We start from the raw sequence: 27373 nt of genomic DNA on the forward strand, positions 1-27373 counted from the left end.
CAAATGAGAGACTCCTCAAGGTGAACGCTTAGGTGGGATTTATTTTTTCTTTGTTGTTTTCTTTTTTTACCATGAGCATGTAATTTATAATTTTTAAAAGTTTTACAACTGAAAGACAACTTTCACATATAGGAAAAAAAGTACTCTTCACCAGGAACCACATTTAAGATTTTCTCATTAGAAGAAATACGAGGGACTCCATTAGCTTAAGCCACAAGATATGGTATACAAATGAATGCATGCAGTTATGTCCCAATAGAACTTTACAAACACAAGCAGTGGTGCAGCCCTCAGACAGTAGTTTGCCAAACTCCTGCTTAAAACAGCCCTGTTTTTAAACCAATATTAGATTATTTAAGATTACAGATACGTAAAACTATCTACATACAATTATTCCATTCCATCAAGCCTTTTCTACCTTCAGTGAAAAATGCCACAAGCAGCAGTGGTCAAAACTGCTGACAGGACAGGAAAGAAAGGTCACTGTGTTAACCAAACCTGTCCCTGAAACAATCACTTAACTTAGATCAATCATTCAACTCAGGATACATGGTCTCCTGGCCTCAAAGACTAGTAAGAAGACAACACATGCATACAAACAACTGCTACTAATTAGGCTGGATTACTACCACAGCATGATAGAAATAACCACGAACATCTGCAAAATGTTTCATGGTTTAACATGTTTCCATATGTTTCTTAAGAGAGTCTCATAACCCTGTGAAGTACAGAAAGCACTTGGTATCATTCTCATTTTACATAAAGCTCAAAAGCAGTAGAGCTAGGATTTGAACCTCCGATACTACCACATTACACCTCTTCAGTGCAGCTTTCTGCTAGGAGCTGACAACAGAGGTGGAGGCATTTAGACTGAGCCTCAAAGAATGAGCAGGATTTTGATAGGTGAAGAGCCCGTAGCATTCCAAGGAAACAACATACACAGAAGTCTAGAAGCAGGGAAATACTATGCATGTGAAGGGAATGCTGGGTTGGTTCAAGAAAGGCAGGCAAGGGAAATACAGCTAGAAAGATGGGTTGAAAGCATAGGGAGAGCTTTAAGTAGCTGACAATGACTGTACATGACCCTATAGGCAATGAGAAATCAGATGGTTTGGAGATAGAAGGAAGAAAACATAATGAAGCTCTTACCATGTGTTTGAACAAAAGAACTGCCTCATATTCAAGGATGTTAAGTTATGAGGTAGTGTCATAGGGAGATTAGACTTTCATAAGTGCTCTGCAGGACTGGATAGATGGGTCCAAAAGAAAGGAAAGTAGTAGCAGGCTATCTCTGTAGTTTCAATGTCTGAATTGATGGTTCCTACAGGTACCCTATAGTATCCCACCCCCAAAAGTTAAACCAGTGTCTGAAATTACCTTAAATTTTCCTACATTTTATCCAGAACTTACCGAATCTTCTGGAGGTCTCTGGATTTTTCCCCAATCCACAGAAGGTCCCTTTTCTTGCAAAAATCTATGAAATAGCTTCCGAAATCCATCAAGGTCTTTTTTAGTGTGCTATGAGAATAGAAGTTGTTGTTACAACTAGCAGAATGCTTAATATTTAATAAAAACAGACATATATTGTACATTTAAAATACCTTTCAGTGAAATTCTTATACCTTTAAAACATGGAGTACAGCAGAGACTTTTTTTACACCCCAATTTAAAACTAAAGAGGAAAAAAAGCTAATAGGAACCACACTTAAAGGAATACAAGTAATCTCCCCATCTCCCACCCGTATCATGTAATCTGAACACCATTTGGCCTGTGGGAATTCCAACTGGTTCCCTACATTTACTCACCAATGTATTTCTCTACTTCTTTTAAGTGACAATTAATCTTCACCAAAAGAACAAGAAGGAGCAAAAAACAGCTAACCTCAAAACATTAAGTATAAATTGAAATTTGAAAATGAAAAGGATAATCTATTGATTTATAAGTAGAAAAGTAAACACCTGCCTATTCTGGGAAACCTCTATCATAGCTGTCAGAGTAGCACAGTTCTGTTAGAACTGGCTCTTTGGAAAAGGCATGCAGGATATAAGGTTGATCAATTAACTTCTCACAATTTTAACTGAACAATGGTATCCATTTTTCCATCCAATGATACCAAAACACAGATCACATAAATTGTAATTTTGTTCTGACTCTTTCAAACTTTAGAAACTTACCAGAATTTAAAAAATAAAAAAGACAATGGTTTTATAATGGGCAAATATTGAAAATCCTTAATTATTGAGCAATCCTAATTTTTTAAATATATCACTACATCTTGTGCTTATTTCAGGCTAGATGATCAGTAGCAGCAATAGCAACTCAGTATGTAGATGGATGAAAGCAAAAACAGTATAGGGTCCTTACTTCAAACTCATGTGGTGGTGCTGTGGTGAGTATCTTTTCTAGTTCCTTCTTCACAGATAATTCTAGTTCTTGTCGAATGACTTCTTGGAACTGAGAAGCGCCATCTTGAGACATTGCTTTGCTGAGATCTTAAAACAAAAATATAAAAACCACAGACTGAGAACTCAGACAACCATTCAAAACAGCTGGTAAACCACAACCAATTTATTTCTGGTGTGCCAGCAAATGAAAAGGGCTCAATCTTCTGGTCCCATCAACCTCCAGGAGGATTTTAGCATTGTCAACTAGTTATGACTCAATAATCATATGCACTCAAATTTGACTGTTTGGTACATCTATATGCTTTACAGGTGTATCTAAAATACTAAACACTTTTGGGGAGATGAAGCAGGTGGAAGTAAAAGGATTAATCTTCATTTGAGCATATAGTTCCATCTCCGCTGATGTTTCCGCCCTAGCTGTAAAAGCTGGAAAAAAATGAGAACACCTGGAATAACATTAATAAGGGCATATTTTATAGAACCTGTCCTTATGGAACTGCTGCCTCATAAGAGAACTGAAGGGTTTGGTAATTGAAGCCAAACTAACTCCTTCCTCCTCCAGGACAGATGAAAAATTTAAGGAATCCTTTCCATTTTAGAAGGGGAGCCACTCTAGTTCATATTCCTCCCTAAAGAAGAACCCCTTGAGAGATACTGGCTATTCCAAAGTGCCTCTACTTTCCTGGCATCAAAATTTTCATTTTAAAAGGAGAAGGGCACAGGGCTGCCTCCCTGTTTCTGGTTCCTAATTTCAGCCAAACTTTTCAATGCTCATGTGTGTTGGACAAGACCATCAGGACTTCTGGCATAGCTGGGCACCTCTGTGACAGATGGATCTCACTAAAGGTGACAGAAATGCCCGTTAGATGAAAACAAACAAAGAAAAACGCAGAAAAAGAAAACATCCCAGGCCCAAGTACCTTAGGAGAAAAATGCCAACAAGGTTGTTTCATATACTTCATTATCTAGACAGAAATTATCCTGTCTGCTTCTTATAAAATAAGGAACAATCGGATTATTGTTCACCCCCCCCTTATCCTCAATACCTAACTCAATCTTATTTTATAAATGTATTTTTGAAGCTTATGTTCAAACATTTCTTTTGATAGCTAGTTAGTTCTACAAATGTTGGTTAATTTAGCAAAACCATATTTCAATATAGCTAAAAACACTCCCACATACCATAAATTCCTTCATTTATTATCTGGGCAGAAGGAAGCATATAGACAGAATTAAAGGCAACATAATCAGTATTTTAAAGATAGTTTTGAGAGCAGAAATTAGTAAATTACTATTAAAAATTAGTAAATATGTAATTCCTGAGGTAATTTAATGTAGACAGCCTTTCCCAAACACCGAAAAATGTTAACAAATTAGATATTTATCATAGCTCTTCAAAAAAAAAAAGTACATACACAATTTCCAACACATTAAAATAAAAAAAAATACAAGGGAATTTGGTGAAAGCACACAATCCAATCCTAAAATAGTGTTTTCTAACTGTGCTTTTCTTAAAGGCTTAAGTTTATGGACTCCAGTAAAACTACCAAAATGACCCACACTGTAGTTCATAAATAACTTCTTTGTGAGCTAAGAAACATCATAAGAAACACACACCTGTATGTTCCATAAACATAAAGATATGTTTCAACTAGTAAGTAGCAATTTGATTATAATATGTAAAAAATGATGATAATGGATGAACACGTTAGCATAACTTTTTTTTTTTTGCACATAAAGGGTTTACTTTAAATGTTTTAAGGATAGGAGTTACATAATTATAAAAATTACAGAATTAACAGACATATTGTTTATACTTATAAATGCAGAGAACAGGTAACTGTCTACACGTTTTATGAAATAAAATTAAAAATGAATTCAAGCTTGAAAGTTGAGGTCATTTACCTAATTTTAAAATGCAAACACGAAGACCTCTGAACTATATACATTCATTCAAACTGCACTAATGATGGAAAACACAAAAAGCACAGCATTCCCAAGGAACCACAGACATTTCGACCATAATTATTTTCTGTTATAATAATTGTTCCTATTTTGTCTTTGGAGAGCTTTTATTTTTTTTTTAAGACAATCACCTTAAGAATGTTTTTAGACAGTACAATCTGTGACAATCAAAAAACAGTCTTCTAATGGGTCCACAGCATTCAGAGGTTCAAGCCCAATGCACTTCGGGGTTTGGCACTACTATCATTACTACGACAGGGAATTAAAAACTCCTACAGAACATTTTAAACTAGAGTTAATGTGACATCAACCATACATGTCATCCTTTGACTGACTTAGTTGTAATTTAAAGTTTGTCACACGTTAAGTCCCCCACCAACTCCCATATTAATGTTTAAGAATTGATTTGGAAGAAAAATCTACTAAATATAAAACCTCTAAAGAACACATATATCATTTGATTCTGTGTCACAGACTGATTAAAATAGATCAAAAGTAACTATACAACAATTTTAAAAGTAAGTTTTTTGTTAGACTCAAAAACATCTACAAGACTTGCTGTTTTGTTGTTGAAGTCAGATCCTGAAGGCCAGCATGCACAGTCACATTCCTACAAATAGTGATGGAAACATTTAACTTACTTTATATTCTGGGCAAATAACAAATGTGAGATAAAATTAAATGTAACTACAAAGTTTAAAAATAACTGCAGTAGCTGTTTGAGACATGAGAACAGCCCAGGGGAAAAAAAAAACAACAACAAAACACCAAACTTTAGAGACTCCCTCTGCAGAACAACAACCTATCAATGTATGTGATTTAAGGTCAAAACACACAGAACCCATATTACTATCCTCCCTTCCAAGCCTAGCAAAGAAAGGTTAGTTGAAAGACTCACATTTAATACTACATGGTATCTTTGCCAGCTGCAGCAGGTCCAATCTTCAGACACAGATTCAAAAAAACTCAGACACAGATTCAAAAAACCCAGACACAGATTAAAACTCGAGTTGTGACAGGGACTTCCTTGGTGGTGCAGTGGTTAAGAATCCGCCTGCCAATGCAGGGGACTCGGGTTCCAGCCCTGGTCCGGGGAGATCCCACATGCCACGGAGCAACTAAGCCCGTGTGCCACAACTACTGAGCCTGTGCTCTAGAGCCCGCGAGCCACAACTACTGAGCCCTCACGTCTAGAGCCCGTGCTGCGCAACAAGAGAAGCCACCGCAGTGAGAAGCCCGCGCACCTCAACAAAGAGTAGCCCCCTCTCGCAGCAACTAGAGAAAACCCGCGCAGCAACGAAGACCCAACGCAGCCAAAAATAAATAAATAAATTAAAAAAAAAACCAAAACTCGAGTTGTGACAAATATCCCTAACTTTGATTGGTTTGATGTAGCACCAAATGCAAATGAAGAACAATTTGTATTCCTTCTACCCCTCTACAAATCTGAACAGCTTTTACAACAAAGAACGTTATAAGCCTATTACCTCTTCCACCTCATTCCACTGCTGTTTCCTTCCCCTTCCCCTGGGCAAAGTGCTACTATGAAGTTCTGATTTTAAGTGATTAAAGAATAAGTAAGGGCTTTTAAGGAATAAAGAATTTTCAATCTTAAGCACCTGGCACAGACTAGGAAGCATGGAGCTAGAAACCATTTCCCTTTGCAGTGACCTCTTTTATCCATCCTGAATTTTTTAAGAAAGGTCTGGAATTTCTGGTAGGAAAAGAAGTATAGAACTCAGAAGCTTTCTTGGACTTAACATTCTCAGGTTACACTTCTGGCAATGGCAGCTGTGTTTCTAGTGGAAGGTCAATTAAAGAATCCACTGCATAATGCAAGCTTTCTAACCTCCTAAGATGTTTTGTACCACCTCACTTCCTAGCAATAGAGAATTGATCCCCCTCCACTTTAGACAGAGAGAGCGTTTTAGGAATCAAACATTTCATTACCTCAGTCATAAATCAAAACATTTTTAGACACGAGACGGAGCATTTAATCTACCCTCAACATTTTACAGATGAGGAAACTGAGGGTGAAAAGTTAAATGACCTACCCAAGGTCACAGAGCAGGCTAATGCTGGAAGCAAAGCCAATTTATTCTGAGCCCAATTCCACCACAGTGAGGTAGAAACATCCTGCTCATTTTTTCCCTCCTAGTCTGGCTCTCTTTAATCTTTGGCACAAAATCCCCAAATAACACTCTCCTCTGAAAGCATGTCTATCAGAATGTCTTCTTATGCCCAGTGAACAGACAGGAAACTCCCTACCACATGAAACTGGGTTTACTATAATTGTCTTAGTCGACTTAATGACAATTTAGTAAATTGGGGCTAGAACAAGCAGTAGCTTTTTTAAAGCTTATTCCGTACCTCAATTTCCTAATTCTTTCCTGTTTACGAGAACTAAGATTTCAACATCATCAACTTTCCCCTATCCAACTGGAGCCAAAAAAGGGGGGAGGGGAAGAGAAGAGGAGGAGGAAAGGAACAGAATTGAGAAGTAGGAGACATTCAATCTAGCAAGTGATTGTTTTCGTTTCTTAATTCAGGTATTTCATTTTATCCATTTCAGCAACTAAGAAGTATACATTATACCCTTCCCTGACATCCTGATACTGGCAAACAAAACAACTTCACATTCCAAGGCAGAAAGCTAGCTTCACAAGGAGCAGGCCAGAGATAACACCTACAGCAACTAAGAAGGTGAGGAGCCCTCTCTCCCAGGCCACCTCCCACCACTCGTTAGATCTGATTAGTCCCAACCTTCCTTGGAAACCCACAATGAAAGGTACCCAAAGTCACAGAATTGGCAAGCTCACTTAATCTTAAACCAGGAAATGACTTGTGAGCCAAATAAGTATGAAACTCTAAGAACGTAGTGGCAACTGGAAATAACCATGAATAAAGCCGAGGACATATGCTGACTAGACTTATGACTTATTAAAGCTAACCATCCTCTCCCGGACTCTTACTGCAGTCCTTTAAACTCAGTTGTTTGCGAATATTCCTCTAGAAAAGCTCTTATTCTTTGGATTCAGCTACCCAGTATTATCCTACATCTTCTCCTACCTCTCTAACCATGCCTCAGTTTCCATAACTGGCTCCTTCTTTCTTCTCCTACTCCCTGGGTTTCCTAAGATTCTGTCCTCAGACCATTTCCCCCCTCAATTATTCCCTTATCGATCTCCTTACTGATAACTCCCAAATACATGCCTCTCATCCTGATCTTTTTTTCCTGAGCTCCAGGCTCACATTCCCTACTGCCTTCTAGACCTTTTGCACCTGGATACCCAGCTGGGTACCTCAAGCTCAACATGTCCAAAACAAAACTCATCATCTAAACTAAATTCATCTCCCTGCCTCCACCCCTCCCGCCCCGGCACCCCATGGCATTAACGTTCTCCTAGTCACTCCGACGTGACCTAGAAATCGCAGTCACAGTTGGCTCTTCCCTCCTTTCCCCTCACATTACATCCAATTCAATACCAAACTTCCTAACTGAATTGCCACCATTCCATTCATTGCTTTCCATTCCCACTACTGCTACTTTAATTTCACTCTCCTGGTCATGATGACAACAGCTTTCTAACTAGTCTACCCATCTGTCACTCTAATCTGGTGGTACCAGGCAGAATGAATTCATTCCCTTAAACTGCAACTCTAATCATGTCACTTCTCCATTTGATGGGATTTTCATTTGATGGGAAAGAAATACAAATTCCTTAGCCAGGCATACCTTAAAAGCCAAGCTGAAGTACTTTTCTGAGTAGCCAAAGCTAAAGAAAGTGCTTAAGCAGAGTGCCTAAAGGCTCCAAGTTCCTGTCTCAATAGTACTTCTAAAACTTTAATATGCATACAGATCACCTGGAGGGCTTGTTAAAACACGGATTCCTGGGCAAGCTCCCAGAGATTCTGCCTCTGGGTCTGGAGTGAGGAGAATATGCATTTCAAATAAATGAATGCAGCCAGTATTGCCTTGAGTAGCTCTGATATAGACTCTACTCCATTTATTTGAACATGTTTGTATCAGCCATGCACATCAATCATCTTCCTACTGCATTGCTACTCTGGTCATCTATTCTCTGCCCCAAGGCCTTCAGAAATGGCACCAGGCCCAGACTGGTCTAAAGCCTTCCCAGGGATTGGTTTAAATGTGAACCATAAAATGATTCTGGCCAGTAAGCAACAAAGATATAGTTTGCAAAGGACGTTGGATAAAGGCGTCCCTCACTGAAAAAAGAGACACCTGAGAAAACATAGTACCTTTTCCATCCCTGGCCACAATGAGTATGTGTCCACCCCTCACCTTCAGTTTCTTCTGCAATTTAGTGACTTTGAAGAAAGCTGACCCAAGAACGAGACAAATATACTTAAGAGAAGGAAGAAAAGACTGATGCAGTCTTTGCATGGAATCAACCAACCCTGGAACATCATACTTCAAGATTCATGTGATATTATAAGTCCCTCATTTTTTAAGCCAACTGAGTTGGTATTTTTCTGCTCTATGAAATTAAAACCATCCTATTATAAGACTGTTCCAAAACACATATCTCAAGTGTAATTCAAAAATTTTAGAGAAGGGTAGGCAGAAATGAGGAGAGAAAAATAGAAATTAAAGGCCCAGTTGTGAATTCCAAAGTCATGAGAATCATCCCAACACCCGGGAAACTCCCTGATCCCTCAGCCCCCAAGAGCTCAAACTCTGTGAGTTGAATAGCATCTGCTATTGGAGGTGGCATTCCTAGTGTTCTAGGTGGTGGCTTCTGAACGTTCAAAGAAGCCTTCCTTTCTACCACAACTCAGCTACGTGGAGGTTTTAATCTGCGCTGTATCAGACACATATCAAATACCCCCAAAACTTTAATTCTTTGCTGAGATGTCTGTCTGTATCACCTTAAGGGCACAAGCCATATAGTGTTATTCAACTTTTTTTCCTACACCTACCTCAACACCTGGCACAGTACAGGCACCTGATAATGTACACTGGAGATCAAGACTTAACTTCTCATATTAGTGGTTTGAACAGCCAGTAATATATTATTTGTGTGTTCAATTTAAATGTAATCTCTTCCTAGAAATCTTTCTAAACTAAGCACGGTTGCCCATTACATGCTCATATGGTAGATCCTTGAACCTCCCCTTTATGACATCATACTTTCTAAAATTTATTCAATGTATATCTTACCCAACAATATCCAAGAATATATTGTATCTATTTTGTTCACCACTGTATACCCAATGTATTCATAAAACAGAACTTGAAACATAGTAGATACTCAAGTAATGTTTATTAAATTAATGAGTAAGAGCCTATTATGATACTGCAATGTGCTGGGTATAAAGAAGGTAGAGTCCTGTCCAGTGGAGGTAGTACCCGGTAAGGCCAAAGAGAAAGTGTTCAAGAGCTATGATTTCCAGTCATGGAGAAGCAGGGCTAAGAAAAGTATGGGCTGTGTATTGAGTACCTGAAGTACCTAAGGCTTCTCAAGCAGAGGCTGATTTAACAGTCAAGTATCAGGGATGTGGCCAAAGAAATTCCAAACTTGTAGGCAGTTTAGACAAAATGACCTCTAAATTTCCTTTCAATCTTTATTACTGTGTACAAATGTCACCATAATGTTTTCACTAACTTTAGTGATTAAACAAAATTGGGCAATTTATATATTCAAATTTAGCTTCATTTAGGAAAAACACAGAAAAATAAAGTCCGTGTCATTCAATCATAAAGAAAAATTGATTAGTTGGTCTTATACAATTTTATATGATCTTTCAGTATTAAAGTTAATATTATTTTAGCTTATAAACTATAGTATGACTGTTTACATTTACATAGATTTTTAAATGACTCAGCCATGTACATCCTAACACTTGCATGGGTCACAGCCATATGAATGCTTAATAAATGATTTTTGATTAACAAAAATTAAAAGGTACCAGGCTTTTGAGAACTGTTCCAGCACCGAACATGCAGAGCTACTTGATAATCAAGATTTTTGCTAATCATGCATTGCTTGCTTAAAAAAATTTTTTAACTGTTAGAATTTATACATAAACCAGACTTCTCATTAATAATTAAGATTAACCTTGCTCTCATACAACAGAGTAGCTCTTAAAACAAAAACAACAACAACAAAAACCCAAAAAACAGAAAATATCACTTCTGGAAAACAGAACATTCAGGAGAGATGTGCCAACTAGTTAAATAATATCACTCTGCAACAAGTTTAATGGATGGTAAGGGGCCTATCACACCCATTTCCCATTTGTTGAGAGGAGAGAAAAGGGATACAACATAAAATCACCATCAAGGACCAAAAAATGATTTGACAGGCCTGCTGTGTAATTTGATACATGTGCATTTAGATAAAATTTTTAACCTTGGAAAGGCTTTAAGGCCAGTGAGTCTAATTCCCTTATCTTGGAGATGAAACAGAGCCTAGAGATGCTGACTTGCCTAAGGTCACAGTGGCAGCCACGCAAGAATCCCAACCCTGCTGCATGGCGCCCTGCCTCTCCTTCCTAGAGGAAGTTCTCCCTTTCTCTGTTACAGTGCATTATGTGGTTTACCACCTCCAGGCTGTATGCCACCAAATCTGAATGAAAACTGCAAAAACCCTAATACGTCTATCAAGTGAAGTTACTGCGTGAAGTGAAAACTACATATCAGAATAAGCATTCTCTTGTGCGTTTCAACTTTTCCTTCTATATTGTTTATTTCCTGGGCAATGAAAAATCGAAGAAAGCTTTTATGTACTCTATAAATATTTTATTACCAGGCCTAAGCATTTTACCATCGGCGTTAATGAATCCGCAACAGTGCAGAACTGTGTTATTTGGTTTTCCTACACTCTTTAGAAGCTTTAAAATTTTAGGCAGGGTTATAACATAAATGAAAAATCACATCAGTCTTTGCCAGGGCAGCAACCAGAGAAAAACACAAACTTCAATTACCTTTGCAGCCAAAGAGCAAGTGGAACTACTGGTAAAGGGAGTGTCCCCTAGAATAGATATCAAATTATAAAAAAATACTAACAATTAAAAAGTAGACTAAGCATAACTTGACTATTTCATGTACATGAATATAACGAATAGTGGGGGTTTTTTAAAGATACAAGTAAAAATCAGAGAAACAGGGAACTTTCTTGATTTACATAAAAAAACTAACAAATATCTAGCAATGGTCTGGAAAACAAAACATTTTGTTGTTTATATAAGTTAACTAAGACAACATAGCCAGTTTCTCCATGGCTCTCAAAAACAATTCTTAATTGTCAAAATGGTTTGGGGGCACAATGGATTTCATTTGGCGATGACGGAGAAAAGTAAACAATGGGACTGTTGGCAGAGGTAGAATTTGAATCCTAGACAATTACTTTGCAACGAACTGATGGAGATGCTTGCTTACCAGTTAAGAGAACTGGAAAACAGCTTTCAAATGGAGTACTATCCCCTTTCTCACACATAAACCCAACCAAAAAACACATAAAGTTTAATTTTCTTTCAATAACTTAGCAAGCCAACTTGCAAAGAATTTAGTAAGTTATTAATAGAAAGATGCATGCCTGGTAGTAGAATTTTAGAGACCTAAGACATATGGTTTCAATTAATAGTCACTGTGCCTGGGACAATCCATCAAATTACTCAAGACCAAAATGTCCACAATTCAAACACTATTACACCAAGTTCAAAACATGATAGTTTAGAAAAGAAACTGTAGGCTGTGTAAAAAGGACACCAGTCTAGAAAACCAAGGTTCTAAAGAGATGCCAAGCAATCAAGAGGGTGGTAAGTGAATCATATTTCCACATTCACTAAATCCCAAACCTTCAGAGGATCTCCCCCACAATTTTATTCTAATATTGCTGGGATTTTCTCCACTGGCATAAATTCTGGATATCAGAATGAATCATATTACATAAAGTTAATACAGTCAACTCTTAATTATTCATTTTTACAGACAATCCAGTTAGTTTAACTTTTAAATATTTGTTTATATTAACTTTTCAGTAATGGATATATCTGACTTTTTGGGAACTCCTAATACCTGCACTTTCACAAAAGGTACCAAATTCAACATGGTGGAAACTGGAAAATTACAATATATTATTCTTTGACCCAGAATATTTTCATTATTAGGCCCACTAATTTTCCTCACACAAATTAAGTATCCCATTCTTTTAACTAAAGTCACTACAATTCATAAAGTTACTACAATTTTCTATGAAAAAAAATAAATACACAGAGAATGTGAAGTGAATGTGAACTGATATTACAAGAAAACACCTACTGTCCAAAATTAACATCAATTTCCTTTTAATTTTTCAATTTATCTTAGAATATTAAAATGGCACTTCCAAGAAGTGTACCAATTAATATTTCTTATTTCTCTAATGTCTAATTTCTTTTTTCCCTGAGTGGGCTTTCACAAATGAAAATCATCCATTTTACTAGAAGAAAGACCCAGTTATCAAGAACAAAGACAATTTAACCAAAGAGATTACAAGATCCATGTTGGAAACAAAGTTTTCATCAGCTCAACTCTTTGAATTTCTTTTAATTTTCCATTTATAACTGTGACTCTGAATTTAACTAAATCCCTATCTCTCTAGCAACATAGTGAATCCTAAGCTACATCTTTAAAAAATGAGAAGTGTGCCTTAGTCATTGCTTTGCCACCTCTAGTCCTGCCTCAAATCCATGCCACAACCTTCCTGGGCTGAAAACATCCTAGTCATCTAAATAATCAGCAACAGGCTGAATTTAGTCTTAGGATTTGAGAAGAACCAGGCCTAGGCCTGACCTCTACAACCAGGCCCCAGAATGCTTCTCACCCCTGTATTCATCTGAGACCCCTCCCGTTACACTTAGTTCAGCTAATCTTCCCTGGCTACGTTCCACTGACCAAACAAGAATCACCAAAAAAAGTCACTAAAAGAGAATTCCAACAAATGGAAAATGTGAAGTACTTTTTAAGTGACACAGGGGTACTCAAACGGCTTCCCTTGAAATATAAGAAAGTACCTCAATTTAAGAATATTGAAGGACATTTTTATATAATTTAAGTAGACAAACAGTTTTTTAAAAAGTTCCTCCAGGGACTTTCCTGGCGGTCCAGTGGTTAAGGCTCCACGCTTCCACTGCAGGGGGGCGTGGGTTCGATGCCTGGTTGGGGAACTAAGATCCTGCATGCCATGTAGCCAAAAATAATTTTCTTAATAAATAAATAAATAAAATTCTAAAGTTCTTCTAAATTACAGTGTAAGTACATAACACTGCCTTAGCTGGCTAGATGACAGTAGGTCCAGTGCCATTTATAAGTTTCAAATCATGTAGGGAGATTGCCCCATAGCTCTCAGAACTTTTGAAAAGCCAAATTCCAAATGGCACTGACTAACATACCTGGCAAAAGTCACAGCTGCTGATGACCCAGCAGGGTCACAGGAGGAGGTGTCACCTCCAACTGTGACAAGGGGCCCTTTCTCATTTAAGTAGTAGTCACATTTATTTAGAAAAACTGGGGGCCCTGCAACAACCCCTGGGATGGAGAAAACTAGCAAATGGAGATGTAATTTCACAGGCAGACAGAAGGTGACCTGAGGGCAGAATACACCAGCTAGGGAATTAAGCCAGAGATCCAGTAAAGAGTCCTCCTATGAGAAGGAATTCTAAGTGCCTGAGAAACACAGACTTGGGAGATGCCCAAAGCACGCTGAACCTTCTTTTGGCCAAGGAATACATACTGGGAATTCTCCTGCCTATTGACATTAAGTATTTTTATTAATTGAATGTTTCTACCTAATAACTTATAGTCAAAGTGCTTGAGAATGGACATGCCTAGCTTTCCTGTAAAGCAGGGGTCCCCAACCCTGTTAGGAACCGGGTGCACAGCAGGAGGTGAGCGGCAGGCTAGGGAGCAAAGCTTCATCTGCTGCTCCCCATTGCTCGCATTATCCCCTAACCATCACCCGCATTACCACCTGAACCATCCCCCCGCCCCCATCCGTGGAAAAACTGTTTTCCACAAAACCTGTCCCTGGTGCCAAAAAGGTTGGGGACCGCTGCTATAAAGCTCATTGCCTAGACTGGAGGGAAGAGATTCAAGCCGAGAATAGCAACCCCAGGTTCCAGGACATTCAAACACGTGTACACAACACACAGGTATAATACCCAGATCTGAATTTCAAGTGCCAACCATAAGGGATACAGGAGAAATCCCAATACAGTACATTGCGTATTGTAAGAGCTCATAATTTCAGTTGTTGATTGGACTGAAACAAAAACTGTCCCCAATTATGTATTCACATCACTGTTCAAGCTTTCCCCTCCAACCCCATACTTTAAAAAAATATATATGTCAACTCCCAAGTTGCTGGAGGCCTGAACACCAAACCTGGAATAGGAAAATAAAGAACTGCCATAGGTGCATTGTTTCTGTTTGTGACATGTGGTTACACTTACAGTGGCAATGCTATCCAAAAAGCTACCATCATTTTAAGAAAGGAAAGTAAAATTTACTGGCCATCTAAATGCATTCACGTAATTAATCTCATTTCAGCTTCTCAAAAACCCGTTGGCGTAAGTACTAATACCCAATGTTTATATAAGTAGAAACGGAGGTTCAGAAAAGTTGTCTATGATCACCTGTTAGTAACAGGATTCAAACCTAGGTCCATCCCTTTTATCTTTCTCAACATTTATGTTAGAGGTGTTAATAAACTACAGCCAAAAATGTAGGCTAAACTACTAAAAAGTACATGGAAAGTCTGCATTTCTCATTTGTCATCCATGACAGATTCTTTCAGAGCATCCACGACTTCAAGACACTGTATTTCCCCCAGGGATATAATATTATCTTTGCCCACAGGGAACTGACAGTCTAGTTGGAGAAAGAAGCCATTGTTCCTGAAAAGTTCTTTAACATAAGAGGCAATAAAAGGTACTGGAAAGGACAAGGGTTTAAGACACATTTATATATGAATTTCAGTGCTTACTAGCTGTGAACTTTGGATAAGATACTTAAATTTTCTCACCTGTAACGTCACGATTAAAATCTACTACCTCTCAGGGCTCTTGTGAAGCTTAAATGAGACAACATATGAAAACAGTTTAGAAGCCTAATTTGTTCAATCTTTTCCTTATGAAGTGGCACAAGCTAAGTGTCAATGAGTGGAAATATCAATAAATGCTACAGCAAAGATCAAACAAACAATTTGATCTTTGCTACCAAAAAAAATTCAAAAACAAAAATCCCAACGCTTACACTTAAAAACTGATCTGTGGAGACAGCAGAATCATTACCCAATAAAGTTTATCACTGATCAATGCAGTAAAGTTAATTAAACATACAGAGAGTTTACACTTGAAGTACAAATTTAAACAATGATAAACAGGAGCAAAATCATGTTAAAAAAATTTTTGGAGGGGAGAAGTGTCATCCTTTTGTGCAAAATTGCCAATTTAAAAAGAAAACTACCACTTAGAGCAAACTGGATGGCAATGAAATGCAATGTTGGATTGAATCATGGAAAAGTAGTCTAGGTCTGTAGTTTAGTTAATAGTAATGTACTTGTGATAATTTTTTAGTTTTGACATATGTGCAACTTTTCTATAAATCTCAAGATAAAAAGCTGATTTTTTTAAAAAAGTGGATGACAAGGGAAAGGAATAACAACATACACAGGTATTGCCACTTTATTTAGAATCTCCTGAAAACAATTAGCCATTAACAAACAGCAAAGGATGTGACATTAGTCAACACGCACCACCTCTGTAGGCTGCGCTAAAGCATAACAACGAGGAACACCTGGAGTTTAATAATATTCTTAACTTTTAAAGTGACTTGTCCACTTTTCTCTAGCATATTATTGCAATACTGGCTTGCTGGTAATTAAATATTGTTGTTGTTACAAAATCCAGCAAACTTCTGACAGTTAACCTCTACTTTCTATTCTTGACTAAGACATTTATTCAACCTGAACAGAAGCATCTCTTACCACATACAAGGCATAGCATGAATTTAAAAGTCTAATGACAAGTGACATTTCTGAGCTTAGTGCTAAAGGCAGACATAAGTGTCCCATCTGTTTTCATAATAATGCAGGCAAATTCTCTTACTTGATTATACAAAACTCAAAGAAGAGTTAATAAAGTGATGTAAAACCTACTAGGGCATTTTTATGTGCAGGGCCAAATGATGGCCATTACTGACACAATTTTTTTAAGTACATTACATTTATTGAGAGCCACATTAAGTGGTTGTGAACTTTACTAGCTGTGTGTTCAGCAAGATGGCCGAAGCTTTCACACTCTGGGGTCTGCAAGAAAAGGGTTTACTTGCATACCAGAAGGCAAATCTTATGCTACAAATTGATGACATAGGTCTAAGGTAGCACCAATCTCAATGTGTACACGTTACACACACACATACAAACAATGTTACTGCTTAACTCAGTTGAGAGGCATTCCCTAAACCTTTTTTAACACACATGTAGAATTTAGAGAACAATTTCCTAATTTGAAAGAAACCTTAATAATATTTACAGATTTCAAAAAAGGGAAAAAAATAAACACAGCAATGCAGCAAAGTCATTTCTCCTACTGAAATGACCTCCAGCTTCTACGAGCTATTCCCAGTTTCGCAATAAATGAATCTGAGACTCAGACCACGTACACACAGACGGAGAAGCCGAGAACGCTAAAGCTTCCCCAACAGTCCTGGCTAAACACACCTGCCTTTCCTCAGCCCTCTCAGTTCCCCTTCCCGTCCGCACCCAGAGTTACCTTGACTTCGACCCGGAAAAGAGAACAGGGATTAATCAGCAGCCAAAATCCTGTTTTACCATCATTTACAGCCCCTATCCCAGGGAGCCAGAGTGCTACTAACCTGATTTCAGGGAGGCAGAACTAAATGCAGCAGAGTACAGGGGTATAAATTATACGTATCTGAAACGCCAACCCAGCAGCTCAAGACAGCTCAAATGTCAATTTAACGAAAAGGGTTTCGCAAACAGTACCTCAAATGAACATTTCCACTTCCAAACCACCCACCAACCTCTCGACTGCCAGTACCCAAATTCGGTACTGCTAAAGCAACCCGGGAGAAAAAAGAAGCGTGTCTTACCTTGTACAAATCTCGACATTTTAGGGATTTATTAAAATACTCTGGCCTATATATATATATGTATGTATATATATATATATATTCAAAAGCCTAGAGGAGTCACGCTATGGGCAGGTCTCTCTTCCACCCCTGCTTTAACAACCGACGAGTTCCTTCTCCTCTTCCTATGTTTTGCCACTTAAGGGAGTATTTATTCCAAGCGGCTAAAACTGCCTCAAAAAAAAAGAAAAAAAAACCACCCAGGAAAACCTTCCGCACTTCCAAAAGACAGAAACTTGGTGCGACCGAGTCTGCTCGGAACTCCAGGCTACACTGCACCCTTGACACAAATGAGGGCCAGCTGGAGGCTCCCGGAAAAGGTACTATCACACGAACTTTAATTTCATCAATGAAAGAGGCGGATCTAGAGCGGCTACTTCACTGCCCTCCGGAGCAGCACGGCCGCAGGCACAGGCGGGCCGCACCCCCGATTCCCCCTCCCCTCTCTGCCGTCCGGCCTCCGGACAGTTCCCCAGGAAACTCGGGCCAACGGCGGTCCCCGCCCTGCAGGGATCGGGAGGCGGGGGAGGTAGGCAGAGGGGGTGCGATTCAACCATTTCTACCCGCCCATCAACGTCCCGGGACTAAGGCGCTCGGCGCGCGGGCGGGCGGGGGCCTCCACACCAACGCCTCCCTGCTGCGAGCGGCTGCAACCCTGCAGCGGCTTTTTCCCGGGAGGGGCCGAAGGCTACACGCCCCTCCCCCGCAGCGGACACTGGGAGGCCACCCGTGAGGGGAAAGCCGACTCCGAGGGACAGGAGGCCGGGAGGGCCCGCCCCGACCCTCACACATTCTAGTTCCTCCTGGCCGAACCCCAAGTTGGGCCTCCGGGGCCAAAGCTGGTCAGGCAGAGGGGCTCTACACGCCTCAGAGAGGGAAACACACTCGCCCAAGGGGTGGTGGGAAGCCCGCCCCGGCCCCTCCCCAAACCGCCACAGAGACCCACCTTCCTCCTCTTCCTTTAGCAGCTGGGAAATTGGGGGCGTTTATGGCGCGCCTGGAAGAAGGCTCGCAGGCTGAGAGAATGTCACCTCTGAGGCAACCTTCTCTCTCCCCCTCTCCCCTCACACATGCACACCTTGAACCCCTCACCAGTGGTCGCAGCCCAGCTTCTGACCTCCTTCGTCCACCGGGCTGCGGGCTCCCACAACCCAAAGCCCCCACTTTCTCCCAAACACCTCCCCTCCCCCGCCATTTGGAGCAGCCCCCCTCACGGCGGAAATGTCCCCGCTGCGCAGACAGACAGGAGCAGCCGCCAGTCAGGAGCCGAGGCGGATTCAGGGCCTGGCCAATGAGACGCGCGGGGGTGGCAGGGGGCGGGGCGTATGCGGCCAGAGGCAGCCGGGCGGAGGTGGGCTCTGTGCCCGAGCACTAGCACGAGCTCTAGCCCGGATCCCGCGCGCGTTGGGGCTGCGCCTCCAGCGGCTGGGCCAGGGATGTTTCACCAGTAGAAGTCACAGCCTTCCACAGATACTTCAGCAAGGGAGACAACCTGAAGCACGAGTGGTTATTTTTGTAGTGCTTAAAAATATTTCCGCTTACCAGAGACTGAAGCTAGATATCTATCGGGCGAGTAGAGCCGGAGCACCCCGCGCAACTACCCCGAGAGAGCCCAGGCCCTTCTCGGTAGACACAAACTCTACCCACACATCTGGTCTCGGAAGGGTGAAGATGGCGTTAAAGAGTAAGAGTAAGCAGTTGGATGTGTGGGACTTAACTAACAGGAGGAGGAATTTAGGGCATCGAAGAAAACGCCAAGCGAAGGCTCTCACACCAGAACCACCACCCCGGTTCCTATTCCCGTAGAGATTTCCGCAGTGTTAGGCGTTTACTTTTCTGATAAAAGGGGAAATGGCTTAAGTTACCCCTCAAGAGGTGCTTTCCTTTTAATAGATTTTTGAAGCCCTCAAGGAAAGAGGATGTTAAAAGAACGTTTGCAGTGAGTCGGGGACTACAAGAGGGCCAGCGCAGCGCCCGCTAAATCGCACCTGATGTTGCCAACCCCACCTACCTGTATGACCCAGTGCGCCTGTTATTGGGTGTATCTCAGACTTTACAATTCATGACTAAAGCCGCCTGCATCAGGAATTGTCAGCGCTCTGTTTAGGTGTCTCCAGTAAACCATGTCATTCTAGAAGAGTCTGAGGCCTTGGACAACACTAATCAACCAAGGTAAAGTGACAATTTTTAAATGGCTCATTCTGTAAACAAATTAATTTTTTAGGGCTGCGTCTTCGTATGGAAATGTTATTGAAGTAACACAGAAAAGGCCAGTGATTCATTTGTCCTGCTGGAGAATGATAACCCTTGGTACTATATTTCTTATGTGAAATCCAGAAAGATCACACCCAAAAACCGCTCAGCGATAAAACTGATTTCCCCAAAGAAGTGTGTAAAATCCAAATGTCTACATTTTAATAGCATTTGGAGACTGAAGATCTTGATCAGATTCTCCACATTCTTTGTGTACAGTAGAGAAATTGTTCCAGCACTGAATAAGCAGTATTTATCCATCCATCAGCGTTAACACCAAAATAAAATGCTACCAAAAGATTTGAGCCCCATAGGGTTGCTTAGCCTACAAATGATAAAGCTGAAGAGTAGTGAAGAGTCTTTAATTATACAAGGTTTAAGAAGGATGATCAGTTATTTCCTACCTACACAAAAGATTAAGGGAGAGGAAGTAAGTTTTAATTGCAGCAAGAGTATTTGGTAAAACCTAAGAATGACATCTTGATTTATGAGCGATTATATATTGAGATATAGTACCAAAGGATGTGTACATTTGCTGCCTCAAGAAATCTCCAAAAAGTAACTACCTGTCTTCAGGGGTTAGGTCTATATCAATTCAGAGGCTGGCTCTTAGAGAAGTAGCACTCTAGAAGCTATATTCTCAAATATTATTTCAAATAGTGCCCTGTAAAATGGAATTTCTTTACCCAGTGGTTTACATTTAAATTCTGAACCCCCAAACATTTTGTAAAAGAACCTCCCACTACCTAAGAGCCACTAGAAACAATCTCACTTGGCAGATCACGTGGGATTAAGGAGGAAAGATCATGGCCGTGGAGAAGTTTCAAGTGTGCTTAAAAGGCTGTTGTCTATTTCTGAAATATATTTATACATTTTAATATCTGAAAAATCACTTTGTGTGTGTGTGTGTGTGTGTGTGTGTGTGCAATCCCTTTTTTTCATAATACACTACTGTGGAATTTTCCTTCAAGGTGCATGAAGTTGCTATCTGTAGCATTAGAAATTCGTAATGTGGATAGATAGATTTACAGATGAAACCTTTGCAGAAACTTGGGGGGCGGGTAAAATCTAAAGGAAGATGAAATGGGGGCCTGGGAAGGAATGTGTGTACAGTTATGAGTTGGAATGAGATGGACTGTAAACTAAAAAGAAGCCTGAAAGCCAGTTTTTCGCTGGTACTATATATTACCATCCAAGGATGATATACATTCTGCCTATAATTTTCTCATTCCTTCTTTATACTTCCCAATAGAAACATGAGAAAATTCAGTTTAATTTACCCAGTTCCATGTCCTGGGATGTATAACAACCTTGCCATATCTTTTTCTTTAGATGGGAACATTCTATCAACACAAGGAAACAATGGCTACTGCCCTATTTCTAAGCATCCTTTTTGGTGCCTTTTTAGATTTAATGCTTGGCACAGTGTCTGGTACATAGCAAGCACTCAATAAGTGTATTCTGAATGACCAGTTTAGTGCCACTAAATCTTTTTAACTTGCAGTGTTGTGTCCTGTTCGCTACTCTTTGAGAGCTGTAAATAAGATTAAATGTATAGTTTATATTTAGAGGTAAAGAATTTTTAAGTTTCAGTTATTTTCACCTAGAATGTGAACTTGGGCCAAGTATAAGAGTAATAGCAGTAAATGCAACGCCCTGATGACTTTACAGTAAGCTTTGCTGACGACCCACCATGAGCATTATCCAATACGGGGTGGTTTAGAAATTACTAAGGTATGAAATAAGTGTACAGATCAGCAATGTGTGTGGTCTTTTAATTTTTTTCTTGTCTATTGTACCCCCTTTTCCCCACACACAAGAAAATAAAGCAGTGCAGTTTTGGAGAACATGTCAGAGACATAAAAATTTCTGTCATGCACTAAGTGTTTAGCCGAGAGACCAGGCAACAACTATACACTAAACTGTTGCCCATGCTCAATATTGGCTCCCATCTGTATCCATCTAAATCCTAGACCACCCACTGAAAGAAGAAAAAGGGGGCTACTATTAGTCAGAAGTTGCCAGTTACTGACTAGACCTAACAATAGGGCATTTTACTTGAGTCAAAAGGTAACCAAACAGGGTTAACTGGAAAAAGATATCAAGTAATATCTGTGAGACAGACTACTAAATGAATGAGTAGTCTAAAAAATGAATGATGTTTCCAAATACTTGAGAAAGACTTCATTCTTTCCTGTTGCCAACACCCTGTTAATGAATCAGGAAGTTTTCTGAAACAAGTTGTGAATTTCAATTATTTCAATTATATCCTTCCATTTATTCACAGTATGATTTTTTTTAATTACATTTGAAGGTTATTTAAGTTTATATCAAAACAGTAGCAATTATTTCAAATAAGATGTTTTAAAAAACACGGTTGTCTCACATTACAGATAATTATCTAATGAGTTGATAAACCAATCTTCTGAGTAGTCTTAAAAGTCATTAGGCTCACAAAAATGCAGTTTAACCACATGTGTTATCTTGTTCATGCTTATCAATAATTTCCCTCTGGGTTCTCCTTTGAAAGTTGCATAGAAGGCAGGTCTTTACTATGTTGTCTCCTGTTACTCTTGTTCTGCACTTGCCCGGAGGAGAATGTTGTTGACAAATGGTGATGCCCATAAATTGTTGTGTGTCAGTCATGTGCCAAACTGCATCTACAGAGCCCCCCTTGATTACAGAGGCAGAGTGAGTAGGCCTAGGAATAACCATAAAGAAACAGTCTGTATTCCCTCAGAGTTTCTAATAAACATAGATCGTTATGTAATCATAATTTGGAAAAACAAAAAACTCACTATGAAATAATACATCTCTTGCTAAACTCATAAGATAGAATAAATATTATACTGCTTTTCTAAGGTGACATATGCATAGATGATGAAGTTACTTATTCTTAGTGACTTTGAAATCCTCATAGAGAAGAGCTGTTAAATAGAAAAATATTCAGTTTAATCCTATTTTTTTCTTCCTCTTTCAACCGTATTAAAGATTCCCTGTTGTGCATTCCATCAAACATCTTTTGATGGTTTTCCAAACATCTCTGCTTGGGTCTAGCTTATTAAATTTCCTGCCAGTGCCACCACTGGGAAGGAAGGAATAAAGAACTTCTGTTCCCTTAGTCTCAGGAAATTTATTTTAAGCATTTCACACCCACCACCCTAACTAAATATTAAAGAGAAGATCCTCAAGATTATTCTTTGGATGAAGCCTAAATAACTGGGTAATTATAACATCTTGACTTCAGCCCAGAGAAATCCATTTGGACTTCCAGAACTGTAAGAGAATAAATATATGTTGTTATAAACCACCAGGTTTGTGGTAATTTGTTTCAGCAGCCATAGGAAACTAATAGAGTCACCATTCATGAGGAACATTGCACAAATAGGTGATAAAAATTATTTTAAACTATTTCTTTTGCAACCATTCAAAAATGTATAATGGTTGATATTCTATTCAAAGAATCTAACAGCTCTTTTTATTGACAAACAATGATGAAACATGACATGATAAGGCAAATGGATTTTGAATCCAGCTGAACTTTTTTCTACCAAGTATTTTAAAATAATGATGAAGCTTTAATTTGTAAAACACATGTGCATTGTTGGATCAATCAGACCAAAACTACGTTGGATGCCATTAAAAGAGCACATCAGCTGCAAACAATCAGAAGTATCTGATGTCTGTGAAGTCAGAGTTTCAGAACCATCAGAGCTGCACCATCCAGGAGCTCCATGCTGGCTGCAGTGTGCTGAGCACAGCCAAGGACGTATTCTACCATCTGGACATCTACTTCAGCAGCCAACTGCCGAGCATACTACTATGCTTGGATAAGAGGCCTGTGGAACTACTGGACATTATTCATCATCCATTCCACCTGTAGAGACTGTTCATCTTGGGCCATCCTCTGATAAAGCCTGCAAGAAGCTGGAGGCAACCAGCCCAGGGAGTCCCAACTGCCTGCCCCAGGCCTGAAAGGCTTAATATCATGCTTCACAGCTGTAAGCCATTCGAACCATAGAATTAGAAAATTCTGGTCTATATTACTGCCCCACCACTGCTGGGCAGCACACCAAGAAAATGAGAATTTGGAGCAGAGAGCAGTGCTGGGAGGAAGAGAGAGGCTATTCTCAATTATCAATGACTTTTGAAAAGAATTTTACAGAGAAAACGTTAGAGGTTGACAAACCTACTGAAGTTCTGGCTTTGCATGGATCTGTTCAGTAACAAATTAAAAACTAAGATTATTCAAATAATAGAAGTAAATTTATTGAGGACTACTGTCTGAATTTTGAGCATCACAGACAGATTCAGAGACTTTAAGTTGTTTGATAATGTAAGCCTTTCTAACACAGACCAGCATGGGATGGAGACCAGATAAAGGCACAAATGGAGTAACAGGATAAGGAAAGAAAGAAGGATCCAGATAGACCAAAACTTTCCTTAAACCATGTTAACTTGAGGGTTTTACCATTTTCCTAGTGAGAAGGAATAAAACAATACTAATTATTTGAAATTTTTGTATGTATGTGTGTGTGCATATATATGTATATGTACACCTATACATATATATGTGGGTATACATTACATATGTCCATGTTTATTTATAATTTATATCCTTTCTTATTCCAAAAAGAATTTGAGGCCAAGACATGTATATTCTTGATTAAGTTCATTGCTTAGTAAATTGCATAATGTATAATTCATTCTTTAGTGGAAATTCAGTTTCGTCATTCCCATCTAATCCTTTTTGTTGTCTGTAGATAGTCATGTTAAAGAACCGCTTTAGGCATTATTTTTTATTTTTTTATTTTTTTTAAATTTTTAAATTTTTAAAATTCTTTACATCTTTATTGGAGTATAATTGCTTTACAATGGTGTGTTAGTTTCTGCTTTATAACAAAGTGCATCAGCTATACATATACATATATCCCCACATCTCCTCCCTCTTGTGTCTCCCTCCCTACCCCACCCCTCTAGGTGGTCACAAAGCACCGAGCTGATCTCCCTGTGCTATGTGGCTGCTTCCCACTAGCTATCTATTTTACATTTGGTAGTGTATATATGTCCATAGGCATTATTTTTTAAATGGCTTTTTCTCAACATAGTGAACCCAAACGATAACAGTCTAGATTCTAGGGTCCAGAGAGATTTAGGAAGTAAGCAGAATTCCTTGTTGTATAGGTAGGTATACTAGATTAGGTATGTTATACATTACAGTTGAGCCTTGAACAACATGGTGGTGGCGGCGGAAGGGGCGCTCACCCCACCTGCGCAGTGGAAAATCTGACTACTGCTATTTCTGCCCCAAAAACAAAGGAGTAGGAAGCTGAAACAATTTAGATAGAATCAGGACTGAAACCCTAGTTCTTAAGATTCTACCTATTGTGATCTCTAATTGAACACAAACTCTCCCCCACACTTAATTAATTTAAAGATCTGTAGAATGAAAATAAAGGTGCTATATTTATTGAAAAAAATCTCTGTACAAATGGGCCCCTCCAATTCAAACCCCTGTTCAAGGATCAACTGTACATCATCAGTCTCTAAAGCTGTAAATACTGAAGTCCCTTCAGAAGAATCACTACAAAATATGTACCATCATCCAAGGGTTTTTCTGTTTGTTTGAATTTATTGGTGTTTTTTTTTCTGTATCAGGTTCTCATAACAGTATTGGTTTCTAGGGAGGCAGAAAAGTATATTGGAAAAAGCAGACTTTAGAAAACAGCCTGTTTTTTTATTTTGAGTTCTGCCACTTAGAACCTGAAAACCCTGGATAAATTACTTGGTTAACTTTATGAGCCTTAGTTTCCTCACTTAAAGATGAGAATAACAACTAATATCCTGTCTTGCCTCCTACAGAGTTATCATAAAGATCATCTCACTCAGTGTTGGCAGGGTATGAGTGATGATGATGATTTCAACTGATGGCTTCCTGTATTGCCTTGCCATAACATTAATCTCGTTAGTGTTATTACTTGATTGTAATTACTTATTAAACATCTATTTTTGCTCCACCGACTGTAAGCTCTTTGAGGGCAAGGACCGTATCTATCTTGCATCCCCAGAGCATATCACAGTGTTTGGCACATAATAGGCAATCAAAAGAAACTAGTTGAATGAATTATCAAGTGAGATATTTATGAATGAACTTTAAAAGCTGTAGAGTGCTATATTGGTCTATATTAGAGTTTTCCCATTATTTCTTCAGGAAACATGTTTGGGCTGGCAAAGAGTCGACTTATAAATTTACTTTTAGAACACTAAGGCATTTCAAAACAAGTTTGTTGTGATAGAGTGTTTGCAAAGATGGCCACAATTCTTCCCATCCCTGTGCCCTGATCCTTTGCAACGTCACTTTGTCACTCCTCCCATTAAGAGGTGAGTCTTTTCCCCCGACACCTTAAATCTGTGTTGGTCTGGTGACTTTCTTTGATCGATAGAATGAGGCAGAAGTGATGTTGTGTGATGTCCAAGCCTTAGCCTTAAGAAGCTTTTCAGCCTTTAGTCTCCCCTGTTGGAATGCTGCCCTGAGACCACCATATGAAGAAGCCCGTTCTAACTTACTAGAAAATGACAGCCCACCTGAAGTAGAAACAAATTTTTCCAGTTGAGATCCCCTAGACCACCAGCATTAACTGCCAGACATGCCTTGGAGCCCAATGAGTCAAACTGGCCATATGAGTGACCCAGATAAAACCAGTAGAAGAATTGCCCAGCTAAGCTATATCCAATACATGTATTGTTACACAGTACAATATAACTGATAGACCCATAAATGTAGTGTGAAGGAAAAATCAAACCATGCTCATTTACTCTTTGTTTAGCCTCAGAACTGCCCTTAATCTTTTCACACTGGGACTGTGTTTTTCAGCCCACTCATTTGTCACCTCTAAACTCTATTCTACAAATCCTGAGAAGAGATTTCCTTTGATCACTTTTCTTGTGAAATCAGTGTCCCTACGCTTAGAGATCTGCCTTACAGCTAGAGCTTTTGAGATTCTTTAAGTGGAAAAAGATAGGTTTGGGTTTTAAAATGTATTTTTAAACATAATTTTAAATATATTGCTTTGAAGATTCATGGTGTATACAAGGGTATTTCTTGCAGTGTCTTAATAGTAAAAATGAAGATACAACTCAAATGGACTAATAGAAGAGTAGTTAAATTATAATAGATATGTTTAAAATCAATATAAAAGGATACTGTCAGTCATTAAAAGATGTGGTGGTTGTACTGATATATATATTGATGTGAAAAAAATTCCTTTTATCTTAAGTGAGGGAAAAAATCCAATTTCATATCCCAATTAAATCTCATTTCCCCTGCACCCATTATTTTTGCTCAGTCTTTCCTTGAGACTCCAGGAACCTGCAGTGGAGGGGGAAGCATGGTCTGCATTTTCATTCATCTTTCCTCTCCTTCTGGTGGTAGTTCCCCAGGAGTTGGGAGACTGGAGGAAAAATGGGGAAGAGTGATAAATATCTCTTTAGTTCACTGGGTTTGCAGTTATAGTTCTTTGTTGGTTTTTACTGCTTTACTTCTATATGGCAGAGATGCAAATGCCAGCTTTCTAATGTGGCATTTATATG

General features: G+C 39.1%; 1 protein-coding gene across 8 annotated transcripts in view; it reads right to left on the bottom strand.

The window, feature by feature from the left end:
• Nucleotides 1-18743, bottom strand: part of UGP2 (UDP-glucose pyrophosphorylase 2) — a 57263-nt gene extending 38520 nt beyond the window's left edge. Inside the window, exons 1-5 of one of the 8 annotated variants that reach the window (XM_036872936.1) lie at nucleotides 18609-18730; nucleotides 4931-4981; nucleotides 3589-3610; nucleotides 2366-2493; nucleotides 1411-1518 (exon numbers count right to left, since the gene is read on the bottom strand). In XM_036872936.1, the coding sequence (XP_036728831.1) occupies nucleotides 1411-1518; nucleotides 2366-2493; nucleotides 3589-3610; nucleotides 4931-4981; nucleotides 18609-18725 (426 nt within the window). In that variant the 5' untranslated portion in view covers nucleotides 18726-18730. Of the gene's footprint in view, nucleotides 1-1410; nucleotides 1519-2365; nucleotides 2494-3588; nucleotides 3611-4930; nucleotides 4982-17491; nucleotides 17829-18476 lie in introns of those variants that run through there. The other 7 variants (XM_036872943.1, XM_036872940.1, XM_036872941.1 and 4 more) reach the window with 7 other exon arrangements.
• Between the last annotated feature and the right edge of the window lie 8630 nt (nucleotides 18744-27373).

The sequence above is a fragment of the Balaenoptera musculus genome, chromosome 13 (assembly GCF_009873245.2).
Source record: "Balaenoptera musculus isolate JJ_BM4_2016_0621 chromosome 13, mBalMus1.pri.v3, whole genome shotgun sequence".
In the NCBI taxonomy this organism is placed as follows: domain Eukaryota; kingdom Metazoa; phylum Chordata; class Mammalia; order Artiodactyla; family Balaenopteridae; genus Balaenoptera; species Balaenoptera musculus.